The 25,907-nt window shown below is 37.3% G+C and overlaps 1 protein-coding gene across 2 annotated transcripts in view; it reads right to left on the reverse strand.

Annotated features, from left to right (window-relative positions):
- Positions 1 to 25,907, reverse strand: part of tln2b (talin 2b) — a 679,676-nt gene that overhangs the window by 108,251 nt on the left and 545,518 nt on the right. For both annotated transcript variants that reach the window (XM_039773443.1, XM_039773442.1), the window contains exons 37-40: positions 24,010 to 24,171; positions 6,574 to 6,714; positions 4,537 to 4,718; positions 3,942 to 4,074 (exon numbers count right to left, since the gene is read on the reverse strand). In XM_039773443.1, the coding sequence (XP_039629377.1) occupies positions 3,942 to 4,074; positions 4,537 to 4,718; positions 6,574 to 6,714; positions 24,010 to 24,171 (618 nt within the window). The remainder of the gene's footprint in view (positions 1 to 3,941; positions 4,075 to 4,536; positions 4,719 to 6,573; positions 6,715 to 24,009; positions 24,172 to 25,907) is intronic.

A 25,907-nucleotide genomic window follows, 5' to 3' on the forward strand; every position in this document is an offset into this window, starting at 1 on the left:
ATAAAAAACCCGTGCATGCAGTGTGTCAGGTCTCAGATAAAGAAGAAACGAGCTGTTTATTGATGCAGTAAGAAACGAATCAATGAATGAAACCTGTCATCTTTACAACGATTGACAAACACGGAATGTAACTTGAACACAACACATCCTACAAATACGAACCTGATTGAAAGAAATAATGATAATCAAATCCTTGATGACAGCAACACTCAGTAACACTCACAAAACAAATACTGTATATTGACAGTCATGTTACGTTATTTTTAAAATGTTCCCTTTTCTTTTTCTAGCTTTTTTAACACACTACTTCTCCGCTGCGATACACGGGTATATATATATATATGTATGTATATATCCCGATCTACATACTCGAATAATGGATACTTTATTCGCCATCAATGATTGTTTTGGTAAAGCCATACTCAGTGTATTCATTAGATGAGCGGTAAAAAGTAAGAGCGAGGGAGGATGACTTATTGAGGCATGCAGGCTGTAGTGAGTCAACTCTATCTGAATTGCGCGATCACATTTAAAAAATATATTTTCAAGTTCTATTTAGTCCATATGTGTCAAACTCAAGGGCCGCGGGCCACATCCGGCCTGGCGTGTAATTATATCCGCCCGAGATCATTTTATATACTGTATTATTGTTATTAATGGCCCGAGTATATGAAGCGCTGGTAACACAATAAAATACAGATCCCATAATGCAGCGCTTCAGCTGCCTTGCCGAACACTTACTGCAAGTTATTGCGAAGCTAGCTCACACGATGCTGAAGAGAAAAGTTGATTCTGAAAATAGAGCCTTTAAAAACCGATGGGAGGCTGAGTATATGTTTACTGAACCCGTGTGTCTCATTTGTGGAGCTAATGTGGCTGTAATTACAGAATTTAATCTAAGACGGCACTATGAGACAAAACATCAGGGTAACCTGAATGCAATGCAGAAGATACAGAAAGCAGAAGAATTAAATAAGAATCTGACACTTCAGCGGACGTTTTAACCCGTGCACAATCACAAAGTGATTTCAAGTGAAGCTGCTTTTATGGGAGACACAAATGCACAAGTGCAACTTGCCCCACTTTCCCTGTTGCCAAGTAATGTTAAACCAAGTCGTCACTACGGTGTTCCCAAATACGCACTTTGCTGATAAACTGAGCGCACTGAGTTTGCACTGCGCTTTGGTGACTTTGAAGAACAAAAAAAGTCCGTCTACATGCGGCTCGAACCTTGTGCATGTTTGGTAGCACATATCTGTGTGAGAAGCTCTTCTCAGTGATAAAGACTAACAAAACAGCACACAGGAGTCGCCTCACTGATGAGCACCTGCAATCCATCCTGAGAATCTCCACAACACAGAACCTCACACCAAACAGAAACGAACTTGTTGCCAAAAAGATGCCAGGCGTCCAGCTCTAAAATGACATATGAGCAAAGACAACTGAATGATTTGATTTGTTATTGCTGAAAGGAACACATTTTATTTATATTTCCAGGTTTTGTTATGCAGCATGTTCATATTTGAATTTTATTCAATTGAATTTTATTCAATTTATTTATTTGAAGTTTATTTTTTATATAAAATTACATAAGAGTAAAGAAATTTGAATGTTTGTTCTTTTAACGTTTACTTTATTTCTAACTTGTATAATTTAGACAGGATATATTTTTATGGAGAGCAAAATATTATAAGTTGTTTAAGGTTTGAGTTGATTTATTCACGAATTCCTGTCTGTTTTTACCATTCCTACCAAAGATATTTCTGTCGACTAAATAAAAATTCCTGCTATTTAAAATTTAAATAGAACTTGAACAAATACGATAGTTCATAATATCCACGCAGACTTGCACGTAAGAGCGGGAGTTATCCGTTTTAACAAGCAGCGTATTGCATTGATACGAAATAGCTGTATGTGTATATATGTAGATATATATATATGTATGTATATATGTGTATATGTACAGATATGTATATATATATATATATATGTTTATGTGTGTGTGTAAATAAATAAATATATATATATATATATATATGTGTATATATATATATATATGTGTATATATATATATATATATATATATATATATGACAACAACACTCATCACTCACAACAGTGACAAAACAATTACATTGACAATCATGTTACGTTATTTTCAAAATGTTTCCTTCTCTTTTCATTGCTTCTTTAACACACTACTTCTCGCTGCTATTTTACTAGTATATATATATATATATATATATATATATATATATATATATATATATATATATATATATATATATATATATATATATATATATATATATATATATATATATATATACACACTGTATATATATATATACCCGCGCTTCGCAGCAGAGAAGTAGTGTGTTAAAGAACATTTTAAAAATAACGTAATATGATTGTCAATATACAGTAATTGTTTTGTGAGTGTTAGGAGTGTTGCTGTCATCAAGGATTTGATTATCATTGTTTCTTTCAATCAGGTTCGTATTTGTAGGATGTGTTGTGTTCAAGTTACATTCAGTGTTTGTCAATCGTTGTAAAGATAACAGGTTTCATTCATCGATTCGTTTCTTACTGCATCAATGAACAGCTTGTCTTCCTCTTTATCTGAGACGTGACACACTGCATGCATTGGTTTTTTTTTTTACACTGTCTTCCTTTAGCGGGACATTGACTTTTTTCACCGTGTGCTTTGTTTCCACAGTAGCTGCAGTTATGAATATGCTTGTATGTGTCAAACGCTTCATATTTTGTGCTGCCTTCTCAATTGTGTAATTCGGTTTTTGTTCAGCACTCTTTGGAACTGTTGCTTTTTGTCTGTGCACTGTGTCAGTTCACGTGAGCCGCTCGGTGTACATGCATCGAAGGTTCCCAGCTGTGCTGGTGCCATCTCGTGCTATGTCCACGGCTGTATTTAATGTTAGCTAAGACCCGGCACTTAAAAGTTTCTCTCGCAGTTTCGCTGAGTTTGTGCCAAACACCACCCTGACCATCTCATCTTCGTCTGCATAAGCACAGTCCTTCACCCGTGAATATTTAGTGGGAGTTTGCTATTGGATTGCCGCTGACGGACGGCCTTATATGGGCAGGCACTAAATTATGTGGGAGGCATAACTCCGCCTTCCACTGCCATCGAGCAGAAGTCTATTATAGTATATGGACGAAAAATAGGTTCCAGTTATGACCATTACACGTAGAATTTCGAAATGAAACCTGCCCAACTTTTGTAAGTAAGCTGTAAGGAATGAGCCTGCCAAATTTCAGCCTTCTACCTACACGGGAAGTTGGAGAATTAGTGATGAGTGAGTGATTGAGTGAGTGAGTCAGTGAGGGCTTTGCCTTTTATTAGTATAGATTTATATTTATATATAGCCACATCATCAGGACAACAGAAGTGCTACTGAGGTTTGCATAAAAGGAGCAGCCATGCTTCAATCAAGGAGCCACAACTGAGCACAGAAGGAAAAAGCTTGCTGGAGGAGTGGAGGGGAAAAGCTGGAGAGCAGACAAAGACATGAGTTTTACTGTGCTTGTAACTGTAACTGTGATTGTGGTTTGGCAAACCCTTCCCTGTAAGGGTTTACCACAATAAAATCTTCTTGTTGAGTGCTAAACTTGGTTAACACATTGTTACATGGAGCTAATTTACAATTATCAGTAGGCCTAACATGTATGTCTTTGGGACACAAGAAACAAAAACTGAAGCAATCGCAGAAAAATACACCCAGGGGGAAAAAAATGCAAATTCCATAAGACTCTGTGATGGAGAGGTACAAGCCACTGTGGCATTGCCACCAAACAGCCCCTACAGGTTTCTTTTACCTCCATGTTTTTTTTCTGTGTGCTACGGCCATCAAGAGAGCCCTCTATTATCAGATTGTGCTCAAAGAAATCACAATAAAAGTTACTTTTAAACTTGCTTTTACCTCTAATGAGATTTCTTCTCTCTTAGGGAGGTTCTGACTAACAGCTGCAAGGGATGCTTGCTCAATATCTCGGATACACTTATTAATGTTGTCAATGGAGTAGTCACATTCTCTCTGGCCTGGAGCCTTGTCCCTTAAAAAGAAAAAAAAAATGCTGTAACTGAAATAAAAAGAAACATTTGTACTTCATTATCCATTCTTACTGAATAAAATGGCAATAATTAATATGCAATAAATATTCAATAAACCTGGGCAGAACTAAAGAGCTGATATGTAAAATGCGATATGTAATATAAGAATAAAGAAAACACAGACAACTCAAAACCTACAAAAAGGTTTGCCTAGGAGCCACGGAATGAATAATAAAACTATTACATATAAGTTAAAAATAAAAAAAAATATTAAATTCTTCACACACACACACAAATACTTCTAATAAAAAAATATTTTTGTATTGATTCAACAAAAGAGGAATGCTTCATGCATTTCTTGTTTATGTTTGTTGTATTTAACAAGAATGTTAGTTTTCATTTACACAGGTTTGTCTGAAACTATAAAATCTGTAACAAAATAGCTCTGAGTTGCAGCAACCTACCTAATGGATGTGATCAGACTCTTAATAGAATCTGAAACAGTCCTGGAATGACCAGCTAGTATAGACCAAGTAGGGGGGTCCTTAGGGTTTATGACCAGAGAGCGCGCTGTTTTAATTAGGGAAGCAGAGCTGTCCAGCATGGCTCTAGCTGAACTAAGGATTGGCTCCTGGGCCGCAGAACCCTACAGAATACAGAAGAAAACATCTTTAACCATTTGCTGATTGGTAATCAAATTATGGGTTAAATGCTAGTTTACAAATTACTAAAAGTTCTCCAGTTATGTTTTGTGTGTTAAAAATAAAAGTAAATTTAATTTTTATTTCTGACAAAACTTGATTAAAAATGAATAAGTCCTATTATAATACAGAATAGCTCTTCTAGTACACTATGATAAGCACATACCAGAACACATTCACAGTTCTTTATCACTTATAAATATAAGAATAAAGCTCTCAAAGAAGTTAAAGACCAATAAACGATTAATCTGATTGTTTATGGAATAAAAATATATAAATTGATATTTTTTATCAAGTTTACATTTTGGTAAAATAGACTTATCCTATTTATCATTGCAGTCATAAGTGAGATTAATTTTTGACTCAAAGCTGATAAATAATTGCAGGAACAAACTCAAAGCATACAAAAACGTTCAATGAAATATTCAAGCTTATTGGAATTTCTACATTCTCCATGCAGTTGCTGTATTAGAAGCATCAGTATATGTCCATCAACCTTCAGTTTTTACATTTTATTTTCAAACATAACTAATGAGCACCTAGTAGACAAAACTCTTACAGGGCAAAGCTGCTGAGTAGATTTATATACAGAAAACCAACAACTATTTCACAAAGGGCGATCAAAAACTTGGGGGACTAACTCTTGATGCTCAGTTTTGTCGTTGGAGGCAGTTTGTTGCAGGATGTTCCAAAGAGTCATAAGTCAGTGATCTCCTGTTTATCTTTATCTGATCTAACTTATTACCATACTGGAAAAGCAAGTGCATTACACATTCTGTCATCATTTAAGAAGTGTGAGTTTAAGTTAGATTCATGGAATTACATAATGTTAGAATTCTCCTATACTGACAGCTTCCAGGAATCCATGCCTTTAATCAGTTTTACAGTACATGACTAATACTCTAAATGATGAGTCGATCTCTGATTAATGAAAGATACTGTAACTAATCAGCACTGCAGCAATTCTGGTGAATCTGTTAAGCAGCAGCATTAACAAATAACACTATGTTTGCCAGTAGCTAGGCATCTCTTCCAAAGTAGATATCTGTGACTTTGACAATTTTCAGAAACTCTTGAAGAACGGATTTAGTGTCTCTCTGAACTCCAAAGGAGAATTGTCATCTGGAAGACATAGTTTAAAATGTCTGCTTATAAAACAAAACTTTGCCGGGATCGGTATATATCCTGTAAATTCTTAGATTCCCTCATTTCAGCTTGCCTTCTGATTGTAATATATAAAAATCTTTGCAATTTAATTGATCTGTATTAACTTTCACTGCAAATTTTCTTTGTAAGGTGCCAATAGGGAAGGAACAATCTGGAGTTTTAAGGTAAGGTTCAGAATTAGCTAGTAATAATTGCTGAAGGTGCAGAAGAGCAGCAACAGATTGTAAGTACTTCAGTCCCTTTCTAATGCAAGCTGTCCTGCAATACGTTCCCAGAGTTATGCTAGAGTCTTACGGCTTAAGGCCTTGTTCACACGGGCGTTAAAATCGAGCGTTTTTTTTGCGTTCGTAGCGTCCGATGAGCGCGGATCAAGTGCCGAGTGTTTTCTACATGTAGGAGTCAATGAGAGTGTTCACACGGGCTTTTGTGACGTGCATTTGTCCGGTAAGTAATGTCTTTTTTTCCCAATACTGCAAATTCTATGCAATGGACTGAAACTTGTTTGACATGCAAACATTTTGATTAGATGAATTAGCATACGTATTGCATGAAGAATAACTCTTGTTATTTAATCATCTCATTGTTCAGACCAATTTTGCACTAATTTTAAACTGTTAACCATTTCAACAATACCTCTACACTTATCTGAGCAGGTATGCTGACAAATTCAGGGTTGGAGGCAAAGGCGGTCAGATTTTCCACTGCCTCAATTAACGGAGCTGTAGCTACACGACATCTGTCACGGTTGTCGTCAGAGAAATCCCCATCCAAGGCCTACAGGAATAAACCAAAACAATAATAAGTACATACTGCTTCAGCCTTCTTCTTATTTTCTCTGTGAAGAATAGACAAATATTAAAATGAAAAAAACAAGACTCGATACCAAAGGAATTCAACATCATTGGCTGCAAAGAACCTTGAAACAAAATCCCATCTACATGCTTCATAGTTATATTCAATATTCACTATAGTTTTAGCGGTGACCTGGAGGCACCTCTTAAAAAAAATCATTCAAATTTACTTATGAAATTAACTGCACACTGTGAGCTTTTAAAAGATAAAACCCAAACCCACACTGCCTCACTCTAATGACTGAGACAGTAGAAAGTATGAACATCCTACCTTAGCAATTTGAGTACAAGGTTACAACTAAAAAATTAGAAAGCAAATTTGTGTGGACCCCCTACATAGTAAAATAAGTTCACAATAAAAAAAAAATTAAATAGAATTAGCCCATTAATCACGTTTATTTCCCTTTTCTTTTCTTCCTCTCTTCTCGGGTGGCCTGGGCCTATGTGATCCTTGGCTTGAGAAACAAGACGTCTGTTGCTTTTTAGGGCAGATGGATGGCTGGGGTGGACCCCGGTGGAGGGGTGTTTTGGGGGTTAGGGGTGTTTTTCATTGTTATTGATTATGTTTATATTATTAATATTTTCTATTTTTTCTTTCTTGGATACATGATTTATCTCATTTGACTGCACATTACATTACCTTGTCTTATTATGGCAAATACAAATTTGATGAGAAATTTTGTATATATATACATATATATATATACACATATATATATATACATATATATATATATATATATATATATATATATACACACACATATATATATATATATATATATGTATATATACATATATATATACACACATACATACACACACACACACACAAACACGTATGAAACAACACTCCTACATGTATAATCTGAGCCAAGTATGCAATTATGGTAGGAAAAAGGAATAGGAAAAGCTGTCAATGAACACACTTAAAACACATTTGTTGCCATTTGCGTAGATTCTCTGCAGTTTAATATAGTTATACTGACTATGCACTTGCACTTTTCTGAAAGCAGGGCAGTAGTCTAGGATTAGGAAAAATATTTTTGAGCATGCACTATTCAGAAGCAGGCACTTTCGTTTATTAATCATTAGCTAGTTGGTTATGCTTTGTATTAAGTAACCACATCACTATCTAACTTTGTCCACACATCCCATTTAATTACTGTATTGTTCACCATTGATCAGTGCAGACGTCACACTTTAACTTGTATGAAGTTTTTAGTGTGAGGATTTATACAGAAACATCTACTGGCATACAACAGATGTACTAAATGACATAAAGCCTTATAAGAAAGAAAAACAAAGTATGAGAAAAGGATCCTGCGATTTTCAAAGCCTACAAAGTCTCAGAATTAGCTGCAGTTCATGAATTTTTTAATTACATTCATATGTTTTAGTAGACTTGTAAATAAACAAAGGTAAAAAAGAAATAAAGAAGCAACAGTTTTATGAAAGGTGTTGTACACGCAAGTAAGAATTTCTCTCTACTCTGAACACAGGATAATGCTGCTACTACACAAGATAAAACATAAAGCAAACAGGGTTTCAATTATATCAAATAACTACAAATTTAGTATTGTGTTTTCTATGGCAAACTTGCACTTTTTAATTTATTTTAACATTGGTTTTTGAAATGATACCAAATACTGTACATTTATTTAAAATAAATTTAAATACATTTAAAATAGTGAATTATAGATAGATAGATAGATAGATAGATAGATAGATAGATAGATAGATAGATAGATAGATAGATAGATAGATACTTTATTAATCCCAAGGGGAAATTCACATAATCCAGCAGCAGTATACTGATACAAAGAAACAATATTAAATTAAATAGTAATTAAAAATGAAAACAAATTAAAATAAAATTAATGTTAGCATTTACTCCCCCGGGTGGAATTGAAGAGCCACATAGCGTGGGGGAGGAACGATCTCCTCAGTCTGTCAGTAGAGCAGGACGGTGACAAAAGTCTGTCACTGAAGCTACTCCTCTGCCTGGAGATGACACTGTTCAGTGGATGCAGTGGATTATTCATGATTGACAGGAGTTTGCTTAATGCCCGTCGCTCTACCACATATGTTAAACTGTCCAACTTTGCTCCTACAATAGAGCCTGCCTTCTTATTATGACAAATATTTAAAAAAAAAACTGGGGCAAAGATGTATTAATAAATAAAACCTTTGTGAACTATTGTAACATTGCTCTTCCTGATTGCACCTACATCATACAATCATTGGCCATTTTATTAGGTACTGGAATCTAGCACTAGACAGACATTCACCTATGGGTTGGATTCAACAGAGAGCTGAAAACACCAGTTAGGGATTCTGGTCAATGTTGAGTCAATAATATGACACAATTCCTATCGATTTTTCAGTTACACATTCATGCTGCAAGCCTCTCATTCCATTTCATGCCAAAGGTGCTCCGGGGACAGTGCAGGACTGTGTGTAAACTGATCATACAAAGCAGGATGGATCCATGGATTCAGGTTTTTTTTTTTTAGACTAAATCCTGCCTTTATCATGACCAAGTTGCAAAAAAAAAATGGAGTTTTTCAGATTTTGTCATTTTTAAATCATCCAGTTTGGGTGATTATGTGCCCACTGCACCTTCATCTTATTGCTCTTTGGAAAATGAGTGGTACCTATGTAGTGTGCAGATAGTATAATCAGTAATGATTATGTTACTGAGATTTATGATTTACATAGACATTGTGAATGTAAGGATGACAGAAGGGCACCCCAACTGGATGGCAGCATGACCTTCTACCAAGATGAAAGGTGCCAGGATATGGACAATCACAAGCCAGAGACCAGTAGAAATTTCATCCTTCATACTTTAGGTGGCAGCGGTCTGACGGTGGCATCCCAGTTTGGACACCCACAGGGATTCATAGGAACTGGAGTCTGGAAGAGCAGCTCTGTTGGGGTTCCTGGGTGCCACAAAGGGGGTGCTGTCAGTAGAGGACTGTCCCAGTTCTCAAACAACCCTGAAGTGCTCCCCAACGAGTTATGCCAGGTCCAGTAAAAAAAAAAACCAAAAAGAGGAGCTCCTTTTATACTTGCGACATTCAACTGGAGGCAGAAGGAAAAGACAGAGGTTCATTATTTTACAAGATTATTGGCTATACTTTATTGTATACAGTGCTTGCTGTATTATAAATCCATTACTTGAACCCATGACTGTGTTGAGCATTATTGGGTCTGGGGTGCTGCAAAGCCCACTACTGTTCACAACATATATATGATGTTTTATATGTTTACTTATTTTATCTCTGTCAGTCAGTCATTGTCCAACCCGCTATATCCTAACACTTTGGTCTGCTCGAGCCAATCCCAGCCAACACAGGACACAAGGCAGGAACAAATCCTGGGCAGACCGCCAGCCCACCACAGGACACACACACACACACACACACACACACACACACACACACACACACACACACACACACCCCAAGCACACACTAGGGACAATTTAGGATCGCCAATGCACCTAACCTGCATGTCTTTGGTCTGTGGGAGGAAACCCACGCAGACACGGGGAGCTCCACGCAGGGAGATTCCGGGAAGTGAACCCAAAGTGAGGCAGCAGCGCTACCACTGCGCCACCGTGCTGCCCTATTTTATCTCTGGATTTACCAAAATAAGATAAAACTGAAGGTCATGCAAAAAATCTTAAATACAGTGCATCCGGAAAGTATTCACAGCGCATCACTTTTTCCACATTTTGTTATGTTACAGCCTTATTCCAAAATGGATTAAATTCATTTTTTTCCTCAGAATTCTACACACAACACCCCATAATGACAGTGTGAAAAAAGTTTACTTGAGATTTTTGCAAATTTATTAAAAATAAAAAAATTGAGAAAGCAGATGTACATAAGTATTCACAGCCTTTGCCATGAAGCTCCAAATTGAGCTCCAGTGCATCCTGTTTCCCCTGATCATCCTTGAGATGTTTCTGCAGCTTAATTGGAGTCCACCTGTGGTAAATTCAGTTAACTGGACATGATTTGGAAAGGCACACACCTGTCTATAAGGTCCCACAGTTGACAGTTCATGTCAGAGCACAAACCAAACATGAAGTCAAAGGAATTGTCTGCAGATCTCCGAGACAGAATTGTCTAGAGGCACAAATCTGGGGAAGGTTACAGAAAAATTTCTGCTGCTTTGAAGGTCCCAAATGAGCGCTGTGGCCTCCATCATTAGTAAGTGGAAGAAGTTCGAAACCACCAGGACTCTTCCTAGTGCTGGCCGGCAATCTAAACTGAGGGATCGGGGGAGAAGGGCCTTAGTCAGGGAGGTGACCAAGAACCTGATGGTCACTCTGTCAGAGCTCCAGAGGTCCTCTGTGGAGAGAGGGGAACCTTCCAGAAGGACAACCATCTCTGCAGCAATCCACCAATCAGGCCTGTATAGTAGAGTGGCCAGACGGAAGCCACTCCTTAATAAGAGGCACATGGCAGCCTGCCTGGAGTTTGCCAAAAGGCACCTGAAGGACTCTCAGACCATGAGAAACAAAATTCTCTGGTCTGATGAGACAAAGATTGAACTCTTTTGTGTGAATGCTAGGCGTCATGTTTGGAGGAAATCAGGCACCGCTCATCACAAGGCCAATACCATCCCTACAGTGAAGCATGGTGGTGGCAGCATCATGCTGTGGGGATGTTTTTCAGTGGCAGGAACTGGGAGACTAGTCAGGATAAAGGGAAAGATGACTGCAGCAATGTACAGAGACATTCTGGATGAAAACCTGCTCCAGAGCACTCTTGACCTCAGACTGGGGTGATGGTTCATCTTTCAGCAGGACAACGACCCTAAGCACACAGCCAACATATCAAAGGAGTGGCCTCAGGACAACTCTGTGAATGTCCTTGAGTGGCCAGGCCAGAGCCCAGAATTGAGTCCGATTGAACATCTCTGGAGAGATCTTAAAATGGCTTTGCACCGACGTTTCCCATCCAACCTGATGGAGCTTGAGAGGTGCTGCAAAGAGGAATGGGCAAAACTGGCCAAGGATAGGTGTGCCAAGCTTGTGGCATCATATTCAAAAAGACTTGAGGCTGTAATTGCTGCCAAAGGTGCATCGACAAAGTATTGAGCAAAGGCTGTGAATACTTATGTACATGTGATTTCTCAGTTTTTTTATTTTAAATAAATTTGCAAAAACCTCAAGTAAACGGTTTTCACGTTGTTATTATGGGGTGTTGTGTGTAGAATTCTGAGAAAAAAATGAATTTAATCCATTTTGGAATAAGGCTGTCAAATAACAAAATGTGGAAAAAGTGATGCACTGTATAGTGAGTGTAAGAGCCAATCTTAGAAAGTTAACGTTTTGAGTTAAACTCATATTAATGTTTGCGTAATTTGAATATAAAATAAATTTCTTCCATAGTCATAGACAATGGTATAGTCTTTTTCCCCTAACAGTAAGTCAGTAAGAGATAGAACCTTCTTGCTATAACTGAGATACAGTGTGATAATTGAGTCAGTTGTGTTTAGAACAGGTCTCAGTAAACAGGGATGTGAAATACCCATTTTCAACTTAGAAATGAGGTAGGCATACAGTTTTCTGACCGTCATCATTTTAAAATGGTTCAGAAACATTTGAAATGATTTTCCCACGATTTGAAATGCAACAGGATTTATGCTTTGAACAGAACTTTTCTTAACAAGAATTTTTTTTTTGGCTATTTTAATTTTCTTTGTTGTGTGAACTGTTTTACTTTGAATTTTTTCTAAAACTTTTAAAAACAAAGATATTTTGTCTGTGGAATCATTTTGGTGCGTCAGGCTTTTGTTGAATCCCATTTTTTAAGTTAGAGCTGCTGAACTTTGGTAATTTTGGAAAAACACAGCTACAGTGAGAGAGAAAGAAGGGGTCCCATCTTGTCCTGTTCTGTTGGTATTAAAAAAGTCATTCAGCTTTGAAACTTTTGTCCAAACCAAAAATCAAGCTAAGTGTTATTTTTCTGTAATAGTCAAGTGCTTTATCCTTTATGGCATGTTTTAAGGTATATGTGTGTGTTTCTGGCCTACCGCATACTTTTTTATTGAGTATGACCTGTGGCTGTGGTAGCCTGTTTCCTTCAAAGTCTGATGCACTCTGTGTTCAGAGAAGCCCTTCTGGACATCACAGTTGTGAAGAGGTGCTGTACCAAGTATTTGTGGCCATTCTGTTAAGCTTGAACGCCTGTGGCCATTGGGCTCTGACTTCTCTTATTAACATGTTTTTTTGCCCACAGAACTGCTTCTTCCGGGGATGCTTCTGTTTATTGCACTATTCTCAGTAAAGTCAAGAGACAGCAGTGAAGGAAAATCCCAAGAGGGTATCTGATCTGCAATGCTGGAACCACAAGGTCTGACACCAACAATTAAGCCACACAAAGCCACTTAGATCACACATCTTTGCCATTCTAATATTTATTCAAACAACTAAACCTTTTGATGATGTCTGCATATTATTATACAGTGCCTGAAAACAATAATTTAGATGTCTTCACTTTTTACACATTATGTTGCAGCTTTACACTAAAATTGTTTAAATTCTTTTCTTTCTTCATCAGACACACTCAATACCCAAGAATAACAAAGTGAAAACTAAGATTTTAAAAGCGGATGGCCTTTTTATTTAAAAAAATGGTGCTAACACTCAATTTACAAAATGTTTAATGCAAGCATGGCAGCTAAGATGGGGTTTGAGGTTTAAAAAATACAAACATTTTTGGTTGTCAAATCTGGTCCTGGCAGTTTACACGTCAAAAAATGGATGAGCTTCTTATTAAATATTTCAGAATGATTCGTCATTTAAGCATGGTGACACTTTCAAAGCAATCTTTGTTATTTTCAGTGGGTAGTTATGTCAACTTATACTTTATTCTTCATTCTCCGTGCTTTTAATCTCCCTGCAGTGAAAATTATTTAAGGACCCCCTGCTGCGCATTCTACAAGTTATTAATACAGGTATTTGTAAAATTATAATATAAAATAGAATAAAGTGAGGAAGAAGTCACAGAGTATAAACTGATTGACTTGTTAATATTGGTATATCCAACTGTCTTTCCAAATGAATTTAACAATGTGGAGGTATGACAGGGAACTATCTAACACTTCCATTCAACACAATATGAGATGAAGGGAGGCCACCGTACTACTGCAAATGGCAGATGACTACACAACGTGAGCAGTGACACTGCCGATAAGAAGCATAGCTCTACTGTTGAATTTATATAACAGACAAGTATAGTACTGGCAAATGTGCTACAGCAAAGGTACCAGTATTCTTACTAGTATTTCTAATGGTGGTCAAACATAACAAATGGACAGGCAAGCCTATTCCCTTGCATGACTAGACACAAACATCTACCTTCTGGTTTTTGAAAAAAATAGAAAATTGGACTAATGTATTTGTCTGTACCTATATTTCAGCGTAGTAATTCATACATTATTAAATTTAGCATGCATTTGTGTGTATTTTGCATATTAAAATATCACAGACTGTTGGTCTAGCATTTAAATCTAAGTACTGAAGCATCATCTAATGGCAATATGCAATATCCTTGATGTCAACATCAACACGCTCACACAAGGGCATCATTCTCAACATACTTATTCTAAGACGCTAGCTGTGTGTACTAATAAAACATATTGCATTTTTCATTCCAACAGAAGGCAAATGCAATCAATGCTACATAATAAAGTCTTAAACAGAAAAAAATCCTATTGGAGTCAAAAGGGTGTCACACAGAAGGAAGTAGGTGATGGTAAAACCGCAGTGATCTCAAACTCAGGACCTGGAAGGTCTCCATGCCCTTTTCATAGCTGTTCCTGAAATCTTTATTTACATGATTTATTGTTGCTGGTTTACATTAAAGAGAACTAACCACCAGAATATTTAATGGAATAAGATTAGCACTCTCTGTATTTTTTTTCTATTCAACTTATCTTTTATTTTCTTATAGTTTCAAAGTCTCTCTGTTGTCACAGTTATGAGAATCTTTGTAGCAGATTCTCAGTAGCAGTGCTAATGTTTGCAACGCGGCATAAAAAGTGCACTGCAGTTTATTACTGCATGCTTTAAAAAATAAATTTCAATAGATGTCATATCATCCCCCCCCCCGGGCTGCACTATGTGCCAGCAACTTCGTGTCTCTGCTGCTCACGTATGTGGATTTCACTTTCACCAAACAACAAATCTTTTAATTCATTGGGAATAAACACTACTTTTCCCCGATTGCAACACAAATTAGATCTACAAGTCTCTGACTTAAAGTTTAAATCCGAACAATATATTCAACCTCTTTTCGCTGTTCTTTTATTTCACCGAGTAATAATTTCTGTTTGTTTACGATCTTTACGATCATATTTTTTATATGAGGGGTCTGGGCTGAGGGGGGGGGGTCATGTCACACATGTGCGATTAGGAGGCAGTCAAAGAGCCTATAGGTGAGTGAAACATCATGAGATAAGGGGTTGTCACGTGGTGCTTACCTGAACTCTCTTTTATCAACAGAAACCAAGAAGAAAAACAATCATGAAAACTTCAGGGTTCCAAAATGGCCGTGATGACGTCACTTCCGGCTATTCTTAATGACGTCACTTCCAGCAACCACAAATCACCTCACTTCCTGCTGCAGCATCACAACATGCCATTTCCTGTCACATGTTTTTCTCTGTTATATAACCGCCATTTTGTCACAGTAAAAATATTCATTTTAATTCCAAACTTTGAATCACTTCTTTTTCTTATTGTCTGGATGACAATATACAGGGACGGTCTCCAAAACTTTGTCTTTGTGAAGGATTTATTCTACCACAACATATATATATATACACATATAAATATACACACACACACACACACACATACATACATACATACATACATACATACATACATACATACATACATACATACATACATACATACATACATACATACATACATACATATATATATATATATATATATATACATTTGGCAAGAGAATGTCGCTTGTCTCCAGTTCATTCAATGGAGATTGGACTGGCCGAGGTTTGTTGCTCAACTATTACATATCCTTCGGATGGAAAAGATGGCTTGTTGATCCCGTGAAATTGGGGGGCAGAGAAATCTCAGCATTGTTAGACTCGGGAAGTGACCTTTGTATTGTGAGACGAGACTGTCTTAATGAACAATGCCTTAGAGACTGTGAGACTGTAAAAATACGCTGTGTACATGGTGATGTTAAAGATTATCAGACTTTACTTCTTCCTTTAACTTATAGGGGTCGCCACTTTAAGAGTTGGTCTGCTGTTTCAGACGGATAGGATGGAGAAATGCCCTTTTTCCGAAACTGATTAATACATGTAAGGGACCAGTAGTCCAGTCCACTAATGAACTTAGTGGGGTGGGAAAAGAAGAGGAGAACCAAGACGAAGAACTGGTAGCGGCCGGGGAAAATCTAGAGCCCAACTTAGATATTGAACCCGATCTCTACAGCGAGACGGAGGAGGTCACCCCCGACAATCTTCCAGAATGGGCTGGTCCTTCTACATCTTCCCAGATTGCAAACGCCTCCGAACACAAACCGAGCGTTAACGAACAATCAGATTTTGTGCGTTTGCAGCATACTGATAGCTCATTAGAATATGCATTTAAACAGGCTCGCCCTGCTAATGACTCTTATTACCAAGAGCGTATTTCCGGGGATGTGAAAACCCCACACTTTATAGAAAAGGACGGTTGTCTTTTCAGAGTGATCTCAGATCATTTGGAGGGGGAATTTATTGAACAACTGGTGGTACCTGAAGCACATAGGGAAACTGTTTTGCATCTGGCACATTCACACATCTTGGGGGGGCACCTCGATGCCGACAAAACTAGAGACCGGTTATCAAAACGATTTTATTGGCTTAATATGGGAAAAGATGTTGAATAGTTTTGTACTTCATGTCCAGACTGCCAGATCGTCTCTGCTTTTAAGCCTCCTCGGGCTCCCCTTTGTCCTATGCCCATATTGGAAGTTCCCTTTCAGCGTGTGGAATTAGATATTGTGGGACCATTACCTAAGACTAAGGATGGGTACCAATATTTGCTGGTGTTGGTTGATTATGCGACACGATATCCAGAAATGATTTCGCTGAAAAAGGCCAACTCATCGACTGTAGCCAAAGCACCACTTTTACTTGTATTGGTATCCCTAGAGAAATCTTAGCTGATCAAGGCACACCTTTCACTTCTCGCGTGATGAAACAATTGTGTGACAGCTTTGCTATTAAGAAACTGAGTACTACTGTTTACCATCCTCAAACGAATGGTTTAACTGAGCGATTTAACAAAACATTGAAACAGATGATCAGGATGAGGATGAGCAGAGTTGCTCATAATGATCCCACAACATGGAACACTGTCCTACCTTTTGTTTTGTACGCGGTGCGAGAACCACCACAGGCGTCCAACTGGCTTGAGTCCCTTCGAGTTGTTATTCGGCAGGCGGCCGCGAGGCATCCTGGATGTGATACGTGAGGAATGGATAGGAAACGAGAGAGCAGCTCAAGGTCGAACCTTTGCAGATCGACTAATTTCGTTGCAAGACAGAATTTCTATGCTTTCCTCTATTGCTGTGGAACACCAACAACCTGTTCAAACCTGGCGATCGTGTTTTGGTACTGGTTCCCTCAGATCCACACAAATTCTTAGCTAAATGGCAGGGCCCCGCCATTATTGAGAAGCGTATGTGTCCGGTAAATTACAAGGTTAGAATACCAGGCCGGCGCAAACCATTCCAGATTTTACACATTAACCTCTTGAAGGAATGGCATGACCGACAAGAGGTTAACACTTCCTTGGCTGCTGTTTCTCAGACCGATGTTACCATTGGTAACGATCTTACTGACACGCAAAAGACAGAACTGTTATCTTTGATAGAACGGAACACTGATGTCTTTTCAGATTTACCAGGCAAGACTAACATTACAAAACATAAAATTACCACTGAACCTGATGTTCGCGACAGATGCGCCGTTCCGATACCGAAGCGCGAAATATTGTGCGCAAAGAGGTAAAAAAGATGCTGACACTGGGTGTAATTCGCGAAAGTAGAAGTGACTAGTGCAGCCCAGTCGTATTAGTCCCAAAGCAAGATGGTTCGGTTCTGTATCGATTTCAGACGCTTGAATAAGGTCTCTAAATTCGATGCTTATCCCATGCCCCGTGTCGATGAACTGTTGGAAAAACTGGGTCAGGCGAGCTATATCTCCACGCTAGATCTCACGAAAGGCTATTGGCAGGTGCCTTTAGAGGCTAGCAGTTGTGAGAAAACGGCATTTGTGACTCCTGACGGACTCTATGAATTTACAAGACTCCCGTTTGGTCTTCACGGGGCACCTCTAACTTTTCAGCGTATGATGGATCAGATCCTACGTCCTCATTCTGAATATTCCGGGGCATACCTTGACAATGTCGTGATTTTTAGCAATGATTGGAAAACACACTTAGAGCGGCTTCAAGCCGTTCTTGAAAGCTTGAGACAGGCTGGCCTTACTGCTAACCCTAAAAAATGTAAACTGGGCATGTCCGAGACTCATTACTTAGGCTATTCTATGGGCAAGGGTTTACTTAGGCCACAGTTAAGGAAAATAGAAGAAATGCTTGTTTACCCGAGACCTGAGACACAGAAACAAGTACGCGCTTTTCTGGGGCTCGCTGGTTACTACAGAAAATTCATTCCAAATTTTGCACATAGAGCTGCTCCTCTTACAGAACTTACTAGAGGAAGAAAAAACCGACCTATCTTGTGGACAGAAAATTGTGAATGTTCTTTCAACGATTTAAAAAAAGCATTGTCTTCTTACCCGGTTCTAAGGAACCCGGATTTCACAAAAGATTTTATCTTGCAAACAGACACAAGTGCATTTGGTGTGGGCGCAGTCCTGTCACAAATTTTTGATGGAGAAGAACATCCAATCACATATTTGAGTAGGAAATTACTTCCTACAGAACGTAATTATTCTACAATTGAGAAAGAATGCTTGGCAATTAGGTGGGCTATGGAAGCGATTCGCTATTACTTGTGGGGACGAAACTTCACTTTGGTAACTGATCATGCTCCACTTCAGTGGTTGTATCGACAGAAAGATACAAACTCTCGTCTAATGAGATGGTTTCTGGGTTTACAACCTTACAGTTTCACAGTAAAGCACCGACCAGGTTCTGAACACGTCAACGCAGATGTATTATCCCGACTACATGAACTTGGTACAGAGAGTCGCTTGATTCACAGGAATGTGAATAAAGCTGAGGGAGAGGGTGTGAGCTGGAGGGCTGATCGCACCCCAAATAGATACAGACGCCCCTGGGAAAACCACAAACCCTGAAACACTGACTACCCTCACATTGCTCCTTATCCTTGCACTATAACACGTAATACAAGCCTCGCGCGGTACTCCGCCAACTTATAAGCCTTGCGCAGCCTGTCAGTTTTGGAATTGATTGTTTGCTTTTATCTCTCTCTGCTCCTAGCGGAACTGTCATCTCTGACTTGTCATGGAGCATGTTTAAGCTTATGTGTTTGCGGTGTTTGAATAAAAATCCTTTTTGTTTCTACGACCTCCTGTGTCTCTGTGCAAATCTGTGACCCAAGCGTATATGCATATATATATGCATTACAGTATGTATATATGTGTGTGTGTATATATGTATATGTATATATGTATGTGTGTATATGTATATATATATAACTGTATATATGTATGTGTGTGTATGTATATATATATATATATATATATATATATATATATATATATATATGCCAGCAACACTCATGACAATGACAAAACAATTACATTGTCAATCATGTTACGTTATTATTAAAATGTTTCCTTTTCTTTTTACTTCTCGCTGCCAGTCAGGTATTTTGCTATATATATATATATATATATATATATATATATATATATATATATATATATAATATAAATAGATAGATATGACAACAACACTCATATCAATGACAAAACAATTACATTAACAATCATCTTACGTTATTTTAAAATGTTTGCTTTTCTTTTCATAACTTCTTTAACACACTACTTCTCCGCCTCTGAAACGGGTATTCTGCTAGTATATATATATATATATATATATATATATATATATATATATATATATATATATACACACACACATATATATATACACACACATATATATATACACACATATATATATACACACACACACACTATATATATATATATATATATATATATATATATATATAAACATCTACGTGTGGAAGTGTGTGTTTCTGTCGTCCAGAAGTGAGAGGTGTACTTGGGTGCAAATCTGTGACCCAAGCGTATATACACATATATATATATATATATATATATACACATATATATATATACACACATATCTATACTAATAAAAGGCAAAGCCCTCACTGACTCACTCACTGACTCACTGACTCATCACTAATTCTCCAACTTCCCGTGTAGGTAGAAGGCTGAAATTTGGCAGGCTTATTCCTTACAGCTTACTTACAAAAGTTGGGCAGGTTTCATTTCGAAATTCTACGCATAAGGGTCATAACTGGAAGCTATTTTTCCCCATATAATGTAGTGGAGTCTTGAGTTGGAGATGGCGTGGGGGGGAGTTTCGTGTGACATCATCACGCCTCCTACGTAAGTACGTAGAGAACAAGGAAGAACTCCAAACAGCGATGAGCACAAAACACCATTTCACAATTGAGAAGGCAGAAAAACATTATGAAGCAAATGATGCATACAAGCATATTCATAAGTACAGCTACTGCAGAAACAAAGCACGGCGTGAACCGTAAGTTTATATTAAATTAAGTTCATAGGCAGGCTGCCACTAGCGTTTGTAATTTAGTGCCTGCCCATATAAGTCCGTCCATCAGCGGCAATCCAATACAAACACTGCCGGTAAATGTTCACGGGTGAAGGACTGCGCTTATGCAGAGGAAGATGAGATGGTCAGGGAGGTGTTTGGCACAAACTCATTGAAACTGCGAGAGAAACTTTTAAGTGCCGGGTCTTAGCTGACATTACACGAGATGGCACCAGTACAGCTGGGAACCTTCGATGCAAGAACACCAAGCGGCTCACGTCAACTGACGCAATGCGCAGGCAAAAAGCAACAGTTCCAAAGAGTGCTGAACAAAAACCGAATTACACAATTGAGAAGGCAGCAAAAATATGAAGCGTCTTATACATACAATCATATTCATAAGTGCAGCTACTGCGGAAACAAAGCACACGGTGGAAAAAGTGAATATCCTGCTAAAGGAAGACAGCGTAAAAAAAAAAAAAAAACGTGCATGCAGTTTGTCACGTCTCAGATAAAGAGGAAGACGAGCTGTTTATTGATGCAGTAAGGAACTAATCGATGAATGAAACCTCTTATCTTTACAACGATTGACAAACACGGAATGTAACTTGAACACATCCTACAAATACGAGCCTGATTGAAAGAAATAATGATAATCAAATCCTCGATGACAGCAACATTCAATAACACTCACAAAACAATTACTGTATATTGACAATCATGTTACGTTATTTTTAAAATGTTCCCTTTTCTTTTTCATAACTTCTACTTCTCCACTGCGGTACACGGTATATATATATATATATATATATATATATATATATATATATATATATATATATATATATATATATATATATATATATATATATAAATATATATATACCCGATCTACAATACATACTTTAGCATAGACAAGCCACACGCTGTGGCTAATTGTAGAGTCTTAAGCCTCTAACGCGACATTCGAGGTTGATTCGAGAGGTGGTGTACTGACTAGGTACGTGCGCTACCTGATTCATTTTACCTTCGCATCTCCTTGGTTTGGGACGTATGAAAAAATATTAGGTTAACGCAGAATCATGTTACGTTATTTTTAAAATTTTCCCTTTCTTAGCACAAGCACAGCTGAGAAGCTTGATGCATGTACTCCATAAGCGTTAAAAATAACGCATTTAATCACACTTTCAATTCCAAGCAAACGGGAACTTTTGTCAATGCATGATTTCCTGGTACATCCATTACACTGATGCACACATCACAGCTACAAAAATGTTAGAGTCGGAATAAAGCGCGTTCCTACGACTGATCATTTCGACTACCCGAGCGAAGCCTTGATAAAAGCATGGTTTTGTGCACACTGAAAAGCAAGCAAAATTAGATGCATTACAGAAAGCGGACTTTGTGGCTCTTACTGGGGATCATTGGACTTCCGTGACCGTTAGTAATTCTAAATACATCTAATTACAAAATGTTCAATGATCACACTGTTTTAGCCTAATGTACAAAATAATTTTGGCTAATGTTACTCAGAGTTTAAAGAGTAAGCTGGTCAAATTACCTTTTATGTTTCTGACTTATTTTTTTAAGAAGAAAACTGCACTTTATGTTGAAATTTTGGTTATTATTATTTAAAGACAATACTAATCTGAAAATGTACTTAAAGTACTTAAACTACCACTTTATTTTTAAGTCTGCCCAATTTTAACCAGGGATGATATTTTTGTTTCTGTTTTGAATTCAAATGCAGTTTAAAAGCTTTTTTCAGAAATTAAAACAGCTTCAGTTTACAATATTCATGTCCATGTCTATTATTTGATTCTGTACGCCCACTAAAACCGTTTTAAATTTAAAAAAAAAAAACATTTGCGATTTGGGGCAAATTTACGTGTGCGATTACATATGATTAATCAAGATTAATTCTTACACAGCCTGTAATTAATTGGATTAATTTTTTTAATCGAGTCCCACCCCTAATATATATATGTAGATATATATATGTAGATTTGTATATATATGTGTATATACAGTATATATGTAGATATGTATATGTTGTATATACAGTATGTATATATGTATGTGTGTATATGTATATATATATATATATATATATAACTGTATATATGTATGTGTGTGTTATATATATATATATATATATATATATATATGCCAGCAACACTCATGACAATGACAAAACAATTACATTGTCAATCATGTTACGTTATTATTAAAATGTTTCCTTTTCTTTTTACTTCTCCGCTGCCAATCGCAGGTATTTTGCTATATATATATATATATATATATATATATATATATATATATATATATATATAATATAAATAGATAGATATGACAACAACACTCATATCAATGACAAAACAATTAAATTAACAATCATCTTACGTTATTTTTAAAATGTTTGCTTTTCTTTTCATAACTTCTTTAACACACTACTTCTCCGCCAAGCTGGTATTCTGCTAGTATATATATATACACACACACATATATATATATATATATATACACATATATACACACATATATATATATACACACACATATATATATATATATATATATATATATATATATATATATATATATATATATATATATATATATATATATATAAACATCTACGCGTGGAAGTGTGTGTTTCTGTCCGGTTCAGAAGTGAGAGGTGTACTTGGGGGCTCCGCCTCCCAGGAACCAGAAAACTCACTTAGTCACTAATAACACAAGCGAGGCCAGCTCCGAAGAAAGACAAAGTTGTTTTAGCCGCTAACATGGACAAAACGGTATCCCTTTTACTTTTCCTCCTGCTGCTAATGCACAAGTGATGTGAGCACGTCTGCAAAACGAATCTTCCTAAGCAGAGAGACGCCCAGAAATCTCTACATTTCAATTCTTTTCTGACAATTTCAATAATTTCTAGGACCCCGGGCTTTTTACAGCACTGGCTTACACAGCTAGTATACATACACACATACTGTACATACATACATACATACATACATACAAACCACACCCACCACACAACAAACCATCTGGACTGGGATCCGAGTCCTGGCGTGCAACATGTGACATTTCAGCACCACACTGAACAGCGTTGAGTGTTTTGTTTTGTTTTTTTTTTTTACAGTGGCTGGAGTGCCAATCCTGCCACCAACCCCCAAGATTTCCCTGCAAGTTGGAGGACCTGCTTGATGGGCTGGATGCAGTTGCAGGTTAAGGGTCTTGCTCAAGATAGATAGATAGATAACATTTATTTTAAAAATACACCAAAAATCAATTCATTTAACATTCAGTGATACTACAGAGAAACTCAGACAACATTTATGTATCTCTTCCATAAAACAAGCTCACCTTTATGGTCTTGACCAAGTTTGCTGTGCTGTTTGCAACCTCTTTGGCAGACTGCACAAAATGTCTCTTTGCAACAGGATTGGCAGTTTTGGAGGACGCAATACGGCAGGCATTACACAAAGCAGACGTATGCTTGGCAACAATAGTAGCAGCAGACAACACCTAAAAACAAAACCAAAAAAAAGGTAATTTACTTGGAACACTTAGAATCTTTTTTTTTATTATGTCAGATTGCCAGGAAGGCAAGGAGATGCCAAGGATAGATAGAGGAGATAATGGACGAACAATAGGATAAAGACTTTGAACACCATGCATTTTGTTGGAGAAGCCACAGCAAAAAGAATGTAGACAAGTAGCCAGTAGGGAGTTGTATATGTTGGAAGTTTATAGTTTGGGAATTTCACAATAAGAAGGAGGAATGCAAGCAGCCATTAGATTGCCATTTGGTATGCATTCAGCAGAATTGAAAGAGTTCCCCCAACCTGCTGCATGAAATCATATGCTACAGTTGGAGTCCTGCTGAATGTTTTCAATGGCAGACAAGTACTTTTGCCACCAGCTGTGGGGAGTTGGCCACATGAGCATTGGATCCAAGTTTGCTCTAGAAGTAACCCAAGGAAGGCTATAAAGCCACCCTTCAGCCAACAGATGTTTAACTGGGAAGTAGTGCAGCCAGAGGAGAAAGACAGACACAAATTGTGTTAGAGAGATGAACATGACAGTCAGAGTGTGTATGAACAGATTATTAACTGGAACAGCAACACTACAGTTTACTCATGAGCTTGAAACGTGTTTAGATCTGCCCAGAGAGACAGCAAAGTTTCATTTCTGTTTGTTCTTTTGTTACATTGTATTATTTCCTTGAGTTTCCCCTTACTTATGTTTTTTCTTGAGAGAATAAATAATTTCTTTTGTTATGAAACAAAAGAAAGTGTTGAAAGTGTTATGGTATTTCTGTTCTAGGTGACAGACAAAGGATCCCCTATCACAGTACATACTGTATAATTAGACTTTACTATTATTATATGGGATAATATGTGCTTGTATTTATAAATAAACATAATTAAGTATTTTTATTAACCACTTCATATCGTTATTTGTGTCATCATTTCTCTCTATTATAAAAAAAAAATCCTGCTGAATGAATGAGTAGTAGACGATTCGTGATCTTCATGTTAAGATCACGAAAGACAAATAAAAGAACCGTGAGACGAAAGTGAATGGGGAAAAAAAACCAACAGTAGGGTAAAGGGAAGCAGCACACACAGATACAGGTGTCTCAGTGCACATCATTCAATGCACAAAAGATTTTGTAGATTTTTACAATAATGGAACATACACTATGACAATCTGTGGACCCACAACAGTTAAATAACGACAAGTTTAATTTCAAAGAAAACACAATTCGGTCAGGTGTATATTTATGATCACAGAGAAGCGATCACAACGCAAGCAGCAGAGACACAATGGAGGGAATGTCGACTTCGATGAGAGGTTTAATTACCTCAGCAGAGACATTCACGTCATGAACAGTTATTCATATCTGTTGGACATTTGTTAAGGAAGAAAATCTGGTAACAGGCCCAAGGAGGCCGGGGACTCTTAGTTACATTTTCAATGTTTATCTTAGAATTGTTAGTAAACTAGTAGATTTCATACTGTCACTGCTAAGGAATCGCTCAGAATCCCATCCCCATCCATTTCATGACCCCACATGGAGGGGCTGTTCACAAAGTTGGGTCCAATAAATAGGTAAGCAATAGGGAAGTGAATATCTCTGGTGACTCTTCCTATGAAGTCAATACATGGATTGGAAGAGCATGGTGTTTGTCATGAGGTCACTGGAAAGGGGTGTGTGGTGCTCCTGATATCTCTGCAAAAGGACAAAGATCCAAGTC

The sequence above is a fragment of the Polypterus senegalus genome, chromosome 12 (assembly GCF_016835505.1).
Source record: "Polypterus senegalus isolate Bchr_013 chromosome 12, ASM1683550v1, whole genome shotgun sequence".
NCBI classification, from domain to species: Eukaryota; Metazoa; Chordata; class Cladistia; order Polypteriformes; family Polypteridae; genus Polypterus; species Polypterus senegalus.